The 12058-nt window shown below is 36.1% G+C and overlaps 1 protein-coding gene across 8 annotated transcripts in view; it reads left to right on the top strand.

The window, feature by feature from the left end:
* Positions 1-12058, top strand: part of EML5 (EMAP like 5) — a 183838-nt gene that overhangs the window by 56337 nt on the left and 115443 nt on the right. For all 8 annotated transcript variants that reach the window (XM_041758309.1, XM_041758310.1, XM_041758311.1 and 5 more), the window contains one exon: positions 6627-6764. In XM_041758309.1, coding sequence (XP_041614243.1) covers positions 6627-6764 — 138 coding nt within the window. The remainder of the gene's footprint in view (positions 1-6626; positions 6765-12058) is intronic.

Raw genomic sequence — 12058 nt, forward strand, 5'->3', positions numbered from 1 at the left:
TATATATATATATTTTAAATTTTAATAGTTAATGCCATATAGAGAGGCAATAACAATTTATATGCCTGTCAGCAATGTATGGCAGTGCGTGTTTTCCCATACCCTTGGCAGCACTGATTATTATCCCAAAAGATGAGAGGTAATTTCTTATGTTGTGAAAACATGCATTTCTCTCCTATTGAGGGGGTACTGAGTATGTTTACATTGGTTTAGAGGACATTTGTATTTTTTTTTCTTTGTCCTGTCTGGCAAGCTCTTTTCCTGTTTTCTATTAGTTTATTGGTCTTTCTCTAATTACTTTAAAATACGATCTAACATCTACATTTTAAACATTAGATCTACATCTAATGTCTACATTTTAAAGAAAATGTTGCTTCCTGCCTGTTGTCTATTATAGAGGTTCTCCTTGTGGTTCCTGAACCAGCAGTATCAATATTCCTTGTAAGAGAAGCAAATTCTTATGCCTTACCCAGAACCAAGTATCAGAAATTCATTAATTCACGGTTTGATAACATTTCCAAGTGGTGATGATGTACACTAAATTTTAAGAAGTGCTCAACAGTTACATGAATTGAGATATTTTGTCCACCTGTCATTGATTTTTTTGCCCCCATTTCACCTGTAAATATTTTTGTGTCTATAAAAGATAATGTTAAATATCACCACAATACTGTTTTCACACAGCATTCCTTTGGCTTCCTAGAGTTTGGCTCCAAAGAAGGTCCATATACTGCAGTTGTTGATGTGTCCTTTAAATCTTCTGTAGCTTCCTTCTTCCCTCCCTTTTTTATTCTTACAATTTTTTTGTTGAAGAAACTGAATATTCATCCTCCAGAGTTCACCACATTCTGGATTTGGCTAATTGCATGCTCGGTGTATTTTAATATATTCTCTCTTCCCTGTATTGTATAAATTGATAGATAAGTAGGTCTAGAGATTTGATGAGACACAGTTATGAATTTTCACCAAGAATATTTCCTACATGATAATGTGTATCTCTGTTTGATGATATCTAATATGTAATATCTTTCTTTTTTTTAAGATTTTATTTATTCATGAGAGACACAGAGAGAGAGAGAGAGGTAGAGACACAGGCAGAGGGAGAAGCAGGCTTCACACAGGGAGCCTGACGTGGGACTCGATTTCCGGTCTCCAGGATCAGGCCCAGGGCTGAAGGCGGCGCTAAACCACTGAGCCACCCAGGATGCCCTGTAATCTCTTTTTAAAATCATATTAGCAGGCAGCCCAGGTGGCTCAGAGGTTTAGTGCCACCTTCAGCCCCAGGGGCCTGATCCTGGAGACCCAGGATTGAGTCCCACGTCAGGCTCCCTGCATGGAGCCTGCTTCTCCCTCTGCCTTTGTCTCTGCCTCTCTCTCTCTCTCTCTCTGTGTGTCTCTCAAAAATAAATAATATCTTTAAAAATTAATAAAATAAAATCATATTAGCTATTGATGGTTATTATCTAGATCAATGTTTCTCAACCTTTTTTAAAGTATTGCTTTTCTAGTGCTCACTTCGGCAGCACATATACTAAAGTATTGCTTTTCTAATGAGAATTTTTAGATTTTTTTTTATTTATTCATGAAAGACACACACACACACAGAAATCACATCAGAGAGGCAAATCACATCTGCCTCACATGAAATTTTAACACCATGAAAAAGTACATATCTGTTTTTTTACTGTGGCCCATTAGAGTTACAAACCATTGTAATATTTAAATTTTTCGGGCAGCCCCCATGGCACAGCTGTTTAGCGCCGCCTGCAGCCCAGGGCGTGATCCTGGAGACTCAGGATCAAGTCCCACGTCAGGCTCCCTGCATGGAGCTTGCTTCTCCCTCTGCCTGTGTCTCGTCCTCTCTCTCTGTGTGTGCCTCTCATGAATGGATAAATAAAATCTTAAAAAAAAAAAAAGTTTCATATGGTGGTATTTTGACTTCATCACTCATATTCATTTCTTAACAATTATATTTTTATAAAAAGAATTTCTCCTCATCAACTATTTGGTTTGGTTTGGTCCTTCCCATTTACTAGTTTAAAACCATAGTTGGTTCCCTGGAATGCTTTGTATGATCTATTCACATTTCTTGCCATTTTTTGTAGGGTTACAGATTATTTCCTCCTTTATTTTTAGCAGGGTTTTTCTTGTTATGGATATTAATTCTGATGTAAGTTGCAAATAATTTTCACCAATTTGTTACTTTTTACTTTGCTTAGGTTGTTTTTTTGCCACACAAACTTTTTTGTTATTTTGTTTTATGAATTTAATATTTTCTGAAGTCTGAGTTTACTATCATAGAGAAATCTGCAAAGTTAAAACATTTTTCAATATATTCTTCAGTACATTAAAGTACATTAATGTACTTTAAAGTATATTCAGTACATTAAAATAATGTACTGAAGTACATTGTTTTTTATTTTAAATTTAAGAAATGAGATAGGATACGGCCTCATTCTTTACAGATAAATACTGATTTTTATTTTATTTTATTTTTTTTTTAATTTTTTTTAATTTATTTATGATAGTCACAGAGAGATAGAGAGAGAGGCAGAGACACAGGCAGAGGGAGAAGCAGGCTCCATGCACCGGGAGCCCGATGTGGGATTCGATCCCGGGTCTCCAGGATCGCGCCCTGGGCCAAAGGCAGGCGCCAAACTGCTGCGCCACCCAGGGATCCCAATACTGATTTTTAAAATGATATGTTAATCAGTCATGATGTTTTATGTCATTGTGCTACTCAGTTTTGTGTGTGTTTGTGTTTTTGTTTTTGAGTTATAATTTTTAAAAATTTATTTAAATTAAATTAACATATATTACTGGTTTCAGAGGTAGAGGTCAGCGATTCATCAGTCTTATATAATGCCCAGTGCTCATTATATCATGTGCCCTCCTTAATTAATATGCTGCTCAGTTTTATGGGGATGGGAGATGCCATAGCTCTGTGTCCGCCTAGAAATTTAGTGTGGGGCTACACTTTACCCATGTACTTTGCTAGGAACTATCTTCTAGTTCATTTTAGGAGAACTGCTATTACCAGTTGCTGCATAGCTGTTGAAAAAAGGCAACTGCTCCTTTTTTCTTTTTTTTTTTTTTAAGATTTTATTTATTCATGAGAGACAGAGAGAGGCAGAGACCTAGGCCGAGGGAGAAGCAGGCTCCCTGTGGAGAACCCAGCATGGCACTCAATCCCAGGACCCCAGGATCACGACCTGAGTCAAAGGCATACACTCAATTGCTGAGCCACCCAGGCATCCCACAGCTGGTCCTTTTGAAATTGATGAGACTTCTGTTTCTGCTGTTGATGGGCAAGTTATTTGGAAGGAACTCATATTGAAGACAATTTAAAAATCCTGGGTAAAATGTACAATATTCAAGGAACAGTTGAGATACTAAGGATCTACTAGCCAAATAATGAAAGAAAATGGGAATTTAGGAGCACCAGTGGGCCAACCCCACTTTCCCTTGGAGGCATTTTTCTTTATTTGACTAAACTTGGGCTTTGTCGTGGCTTTTTCCTAGGACATGGGAGCAGATGTCAAGAGACCCAGGGCCCATCCAAGGAGAGTAGGTCAGCATACTCTAATAGAACATTAGGCTCTGAAAAAAGATATCCCTTGCAAATTTGTGTGGGAATAGAAATCTGATTTCAACTTTTTGTAGCCCAGGAAGAATAGACTAAAACTGCTTGATGATGTTATTTAAACACCGTTAGTTCTTGTCCAAGTAACTTTATCACAGTGTAAGTTTTGAGTACAAGTGCTGCTTTTGCCTTATAGATTTAGATTGAATTCATTAAGAAATAGTATCAAACCTGCAGTGAAAGTTAATTTCCAAAGCTACTCAGTTGTTGAGGACAGTTCTGGTTCAGAAAAATTTCATTCTTGGAGATTAACAAAGCACAGGGACGCCTGGGTGACTCGGGTTGAGCATCTGCCTTCGGCTCAGGGCATGATCCTGGAATCCTGGGATCGAGTCCCACATCAGGCTCCCTGCATGGAGCCTGCTTCTCTCTCTGCCTGTGTCTCTGCCTCTGTGTGTGTGTGTGTGTGTCTCATGAATAAATAAATTAAATCTTTAAAGAAAAAAAAAGCACAATAAAACTTTACCACTGTTAAGCCACTAACTGCTGTGTGGTATAGCATGTCAGGATTTTGAGCTTCTATTCCTGACAAAACTTCAGAACTAATAATAGTTAATAATTGCCAAAATGAAATGAAGTTCATCGTTAACACTGCTGGTTCAAAAACATAGTTTTGTTTTGTTGCAAAATACTTGCCAAAGAATAATACAATGAATAATCATAATCAAAGGCTTTTTTATTTAACACCTTACATTTTTTATAGGTTTTGTAAATTTGCCTAGGCCATTTTTTTTTCCATCCATGTTTTTCACCACCATCTGATTCCACCTTATGTATTGGTTTAGTTCTTTCTGACTTAACATCTTTGAAAACATTGATTTCAACACCAGCTAGTCATAGAAGCTAATTCTTCATCACTTTAAACTTGGCATTGACTCCTTGAATAATCAATTCAGTAGTATTGGTAACATCTATTGACTTAACACAATCCAAGGAAACCACCCAACATTATTTATCTTGTTTTTTAATTAACTCTTGGTGGTTTTCCCAACATCCTCAACTTTTTGAGAGACTGTTTTTGCCTAAAAACTAATAATCTTAAATTTATTTTCTCAGGACACATTTCTTCACCAACTCTGCAATTTAAAATGATATAGTTAATCCATTACCAATAAACAGCTTTCCTTGTTTGTTAACAAGCCACTCAGAAATTTACTTTTGTTGAAATCTCATTTTAATTTTTAAATTCTGATTTTTCTGATCATTACCTTACTGTGAGTCAAAGATCTCACCAGGAGTGCTTAGTCTAGTAATGTTCATCTATATCTGTATTTTTTTTTAAATTTTTTTTTTATTTATTTATGATAGGCACACAGTGAGAGAGAGAGAGAAGCAGAGACACAGGCAGAGGGAGAAGCAGGCTCCATGCACCAGGAGCCCGACGTGGGATTCGATCCCGGGTCTCCAGGATCGCGCCCTGGGCCAAAGGCAGGCGCTAAACCGCTGCGCCACCCAGGGATCCCCTATATCTGTATTTTTTAGGGCAACTATAGTGTCAATGCCTGATAAATACAATGCTTTACTATCTGATTCAGTAACAGTGTAATATATGCTCCATTGTTCCTTAAAAATGAAACATTTGAAGTTTACTTTTCTCTTTTTCTTCTCATTTTTACACAATGGATATATGTGTTTAACACACCTACACTCAAAATTCCATCAATTATGTCCCTGCAATTTGTAGTGTGTGAAAGAATCAGTGCTAGGTGATATGAGTGTTGTCATCCCTTTTGCAACAGCTCCACTCCTCTAATATGAAAGCAGCCATGGACAATATGTAAACAAAAAGTGTGGCTATGTAAACAAAAAGTGTGGCTATGTTTCCATGAAACTTCATTTATAGGCACTGAAATTGAATTTCCTATAATTCTCTCATGTCTCAAGATGTTATTGTTTCCCAACCATTTAAAAATGTAAAATCCATTCTTGACTTTCCAGACTGTACAAAAACAGTCAGTGGTTCCAGTTTGGACCACAGGCTGTGGTTTGCCGACCCCTTTGGCAGAGCATAAAGTCTGTAGTAAATATATTTTTGTTGAAATATTGAAAATTTTCCTTTGGAATCAGGAAAAAGACCGTGATGTCCACTTTCACCATTATGTTTGTCACCATTATATTCAGCTATAGACTAGAAGTCTTTGTCAGTATAGTAAGGCTAAATATATATGTATAATATACTTGTATATAGATATTGAATTGGAAGGAAGGGGTTATAATTACATATGTAGAAAATCAAAAGGAAAATACGGAGAAATTATTGGAATTTAAGAGATAACATTTTCTAGCTATAAACACAATATATATAATTTTCCCACAAAACATCAACAAATAGATTTTTTGAAAGATACTGCCTTTTAAAAAAAGATATTACTATAAAAACTTTTAAAAATCTAATTTTTCCGATCTTTTCCTAACCTCTTGGGGGTAGATATCTGTTCATCAAGTTGTAGCATGTGTTTTTATATTATCTGTATTTAAAGTTCCTCTTAAGTACTATTTCAGCTGAATCCCATAAGTTTTTATATGAAATTTTTTATTATAACTTCAAAATATTAACCTTCATTAATATTTTTTCTTTGCCCTTTGGGTCAAACAATGGCCATTTTCTACTTTGTTATAGAGTTCTTTTTTAACAAAAAATATTATTCATGAGAGACAGAGAAGCAGAGACATAGGCAGATGGAGAAGCTGGCTCCCTGCAGGGGCCTGATGTGGGACTCAATCTCAGAATCCCGGGATTACAACCTGAACCGAAGGCAGATGCCCAACACTGAGCCACCCAGGTGGCTCTTATCTTTTGAAGTATGAACAATATTCCTATTTTCATAGAGAAGAACTCCTTGCCACAAAGCATATGGTTAAAAATCTAGATTTATATTACTTTCTTAACCTGAAATGATTATTTTAACCAAAATATTTTCATAGAGTTCATCATTTATAAGCATACATTAGTTAATTATTTATTTTTAATTAAATGTTACAGGATATGGAGCCTAGTAGATCATGCACTAATAGCAAGGTGTAATATGGAAGAACCAATTCGTTGCGCAGCTGTAAATGTGGATGGAATCCATCTTGCCCTTGGAATGAAGGATGGCTCATTCACTGTACTTAGAGTAAGGTATGGTATTGGGGTAGAAATAGAAACAGAGAGTAAATTTCTGTTATGTGAAAATATGTAATACTCATTGTTTTTACCCATTTCCTTTTTGTCCTCCCTTAGTAATAAAAATATGTGTGTGTGTGTGTGTGTGACATATATTTCACATACTAGTTTTATTAAATATATTTATAAAATGGCTTTGTCAGAAAATTGTTAACTGAAAACCCTTAGTTTTGGGGGTTAAGAATGCTTAGTGGATTAATGGCTAAAATTTTGAGCTATAAATTTGGGTTTTGACTTCCATTCCTTGGTAGTATTGATTTTTGGTAATGATCCTCTGCCATTGGTGGTGGGGAGTTACCTCGAGGCAGCTAAAAATGGGTGAAAGGTGTTTTGTAGATATTTGCAGCTTTATTCTTTGGAAAAAAAAAAAAAGCCTGATCTTTTCTCGTTTGTTTGCATAATTAGAAAAGTTAAAAGAATTTGTTAAAATCGTTCACATCTTGTGTTGAATTATAGGTATGCTGCATTCAATTGAATTCTATATAGCTATTAAAAAGAAGGGCACCTGAGTGGCTCAGTCGGTTAAACATCTGACTCTTGATTTTGGCTTAGGTCATGATCTCAGGGTTGTGAGATCAAACCCTATGTTGGGCTGGGTGCTGGACATGGAGCCTGCTTAATATTCTCTCTCTCCCTTGGCTCCTCCCCACCTCACAGTCACACTCTCTCTCTTAAAAAACAAAAACAAAAAACTTTCCTGTAGATCCATGTGTGTTCACAGGCATATGTATTTATGAAATCCTTCTTCACTAACTTAGTGGATGGTAGGACCATTCAGTTGCCCAATCCAGAAACCATTAATTCCCTTAATCTAGTTAATCACAGAGTTCTGGAGAATCTATTTCTCAAGTAGCTTTCAAATTAATCTTCAATTTGTACTCTTCTCACCACTGTCCTCCTGTATATGCTTCTATCATCTCCTAACTGGATTGCTGGGATAGTATCGCAGCTGGTCTCCTTACCTCCTGTTTTGCTTCCCTCAAGACTTTACAGTTAGAGTGATGCCTTTTCAAACATATTTGTTTGCATTCTTCCTCTTTCTAAAATATGATAAAAGCTTCACACTGGCCTTAGGTTGAAGTTCATCATCCTTAGCATAGCCAGTAGTGCCCATCTCCGCAGCCTGTTTCTTTCTGCCTCAGTCTCTTCCACCTATATAAATTTTGCTTCTTCAGATATATCATGTTCTCTTGTACTTCTGAGTTTTTTCTAGATGCTGACTCTTCTTTCTGAGACAGGTTTATATAATGAGATAGGCTGAGATTTTTCTCTTGCACTACTTTTTAAATTGTGATAAAAAATATGCAGTATAAAATCTACTGTTTTAACTATCTTTCAAAATTCAGTGGCAGGAAAAACATTTATGTTGTTTTGCAACCAAGGATTTAAGGTGCTTGTAAAACCCCTAAGAGTTCTTCTCATATAGCTTCTGTGCATTAAAAATAGTGATTATTTTTGTTAATTGTACATTTACTTGCCCTTTCAATTATTGTATGCAAATAACTGGATGAATAAGTTGTTGTCTCTAATAAGTCAATATTTAAGCAACTGAGTCCAGCATTTCTGACAGGATCATTGGATGGTTGATTGTAACTATTAAATGTCTTCGTAGTTTAACTACAAAATTTTAACTCATTAAATATTCTTAATCTTAGATTTACCTGGTCATTGGTTCTGTATATACTATCCATATCATGAAGCAGATTTCATAAGTATAGCAGTATTAAAGTACCCTCACAGGAATAGTTATATTATGGAGGAACATAAATTTAAATCTAACACACTGATTCTTAAATTGGGATACAAAGTGATGTGCCAGCACAAAGTCACACAACTTCTAAAGCATCTCTCTTCCTTGTGATAAAAAATGTTACCAATTTTATGTTAAAGCATATCATGGAGGCAAATGAAAAATGCAAATATTTTTCAAATTAAAATATTCATATATGAAAACTTTGACTTAATAGTGGGCTGCATGGTATCTACACCAAACTCCTCAGAGGCACTCATTCATTCTCATGAGTAGTTAGGAAGACTTCAGTGGAAGAACTTGATAAGCACAGTTAATACATTTTCTGGTAATAGAATAAGGTTTCCTGCAGGGTATGGGATAGACTTTAGTTGTGGAAACACTGTCATTTTAGATTCTACCAGTGGCTAGCCATTTGTCTCTTCCTGACTGTTACTACCACATTATATCAACTTTAAAAGGATTAGGATATTTTTTCCCTGACTAATCACACATTCATTTAAAAACTTTTTTTCAGGGGCACCTGGGTGGCTCAGTTGGTTAAGCAGCTGCCTTCACCTTAGGTTATGACCTCGGGGTCTTGGGATCAAGCCCCACATCAGGCTCTCTGCCCAGTGGGATGTCTGCTTCTCCCTCTCCCTCTGTGCTCTCTCCACCGGCCCCACCTCTCAAAATAAAAAAAAAATAAGTAAAATCTTTAAAAACTTTTTTCACTGGGGCACTTGGGTGACTCATTCAGTTAAGCATCTGCTTTCAGCTTAGGTCATGATCCTGGGATCAAGCCCCACATCTGGTTCCCTTCTCAATGGGGAGTCTGCTTCTCCTCTTCCTCTGTCCCTTCCCCTGCTCATGTTCTCTCTCTCAAATAAAATCTTAAAAAAATAAAAACTTTTTTCAACCTACTTATATTTTGTCCATTTCTTGGGAATAATTAAGTTCCAAAAGTTGTTCCATGGCTTTAAAAAGTAACTTTGTATATGTCCATTATTTTTTCACATCAAAAGTTTCTGTCCTTCTCTAGCCCTCCCCCAAAAGAACAGTATTAAAACATGCTTAAGTGGGGACACTTGGGTGGCTCAGTCAAACACCCAACTCTTGATTTTGGCTCAGGTTATGATCTTGAGGTTCTGGGATCAAGCCCCTTGTTGGGCTCCACACTTAGCAGGGAGTCTGCTTGAGATTCTCTCCCTCTCTCTTCCCCTCTTCCCCCAGGCTCACTTGCTGTCTCTCTCTCAAATAAATAAATCTTTAAAAATATATAAAAAATAAATAATTAAAAACATGCTGAGTATATCCTGTCTTAAAATTTCTGTCTCAGGGTACCTGGGTGGCTCCATCAGTTAAGCGTCTGCCTTCAGTTCACGTCATGATCCCAGGGTTCTAGGATTGAGCCCCGCATCGGGCTCCCTGCTTCACAGTGAGCCTGCTTCTCCCTCCTCCTCTGCCTAGGAGAAACCTAGGAATTATGGTTGTCACCTCCCTCTCTCTCTAACCTACCGTTAGATTTTACTTGCCTTATTTTCATAAACATTTTAATTAATGTTTGTAAGATTAGAATTATAATATCTTTAACATATACTATGTATTGTATAGTATAATATACAGACTATAATACTATATATTTTAAATCATTTTGCTTCTTTCTGAAGTCTGAACAACCACCATCTGTAATAGCCTTCTAATTAGTCTAAATTCTCTTGTTAAACTACTTCAATTTGTTTTTTACTGTCAAACCAGAAAAGTGATCTACTTGATTCATCCAACCCTAACTTAAATTCAGAAATTAAGGCCAAAAATCTTAAGATTTGTGAGGCCTTTTATGATTTAACCTCAGTCTCTCTCATCAGATTCATCTCATGCTATAGCCCCCTTTGCAAAGTTTGAATATTTTGTCTTGCTGTCAGCTCTTTCACCTCCCAATTCCTGGCTTCTGCTAAGCTAAAATCTCTTTAATTCCTCAGAATGAAGTTTAAATTCTACTTTCTTTGGTCTGTCTTCACTAACTCCCCCAGCTAGTAACTGTCTTCCTGTTCTGTGATTGACACTGTGTACTTTCACTTCTGTAACATGTTACAGATTGCTGATGGATGAATATTCCCAGGCTTTGGTCAGCCTCCTCTGTTTCCTAAAGAAACCAGAGAATTCACATTTCAGGTTTCTTTCTTTTCTTTTTTTCTTTCTAATATTTATCCAGGAGAGAGGCAGAGATCTAGGCAGAGGGAGAAGCAGACTCATGGGAGCCCAATGTAGGACTCGATCCCATGACCCCAGGATCATACCCTGAGCCAAAGGCAGACACTCAGCCACTGAGCTACCCAGGCATCCCTACATTTCAGTTTTCCTGAAGACCTAACTGAAAATTTTTAAAAATTAATACACTTTCTTCTAATAGTCTTTTTTCCTATAGGTTTGCCAAATTTTTTCATGAGAGAAGTCACAGTTTGTAATGTTGATGTAATAGCATAATACATACTCTAAAAGAGTCTAAGAGTTGTGTGTATGTTCACATGTGCATGCTCACTTTGTGTGTGTGTGTGTGTCTGTGTTGGTGAACAAAGATATGGTGGCAGAAAGTAAGAGACATCCTGAGACATAAGCCACACTTATTTCTCTCATTACTTGGAAACAATTAAGTCTCTAGGGAAAAAAACGCTGTATATATCAAAATAGTTCTGAAGAATTTTCAGGGAATATTTAAATTAATGTTTGTGATTGAGATTAGAATGATAAAATCTTTAATAAACAAATCATAAAAAATAAAAGCTATCAAATAGTACGTTAGATGTTTTCTTAAAAATCTTGCTCCTTGTAAATACAAGAGGATGGATAAATACGGAAGAAGGGAAATCAGATGCATAGAGTTTATTAAAATAAAAAGGTGTAGGGGTCACTGGAAAGGTAGAATTACTTTATATCCATCTGTCACACAAGATGAATTCATCTTTGTTTCAAATGTGCCTAAAACTCAGTTCTTAGTAGGTGTTGCTGAAAAAAAAAATTGAGTTTGTTTTAAATTGTCCACTTAGAAACCTTAACAATTGAGTAATACCCATTTAAGCTTTTAAAAAAATTATCTACATGGAGCATTTGAGATGGGTGATGCAAAGGTTATATGGAGAAAAGCTCCTGGCACTAATTAGAAATAGGAATTCTTACTTTTCCTGCCTCTTCTTCACTGCCTCCCTCTTCTCCCGCTCCCCACCAATTCCACAATTTTGGAAATTTAGTGGTGTTAAACTAAGTGTTTATTGATTTGTAGGGCTGTTGCCAATATCTGTATTATTTTGGAAACTCAGTTATAAGGCATCAGTGAAAAAAGTGTTTAAATTTACTGGTTGACATTGTCTCTAATTGGGAAGAATTTGTATTCTATTAAAAAAGGCCAAAGAGTTTGAAATAAAAATAACTACTGTAGCTGTATAAAAATCTCATTCAAATGTGTTACTGAAATAATACAAATCAATTCCTCTTTTATTTCCTGAACATAATTTTGTACATT

The sequence above is a fragment of the Vulpes lagopus genome, chromosome 6 (assembly GCF_018345385.1).
Source record: "Vulpes lagopus strain Blue_001 chromosome 6, ASM1834538v1, whole genome shotgun sequence".
Lineage (NCBI taxonomy): Eukaryota > Metazoa > Chordata > Mammalia > Carnivora > Canidae > Vulpes > Vulpes lagopus.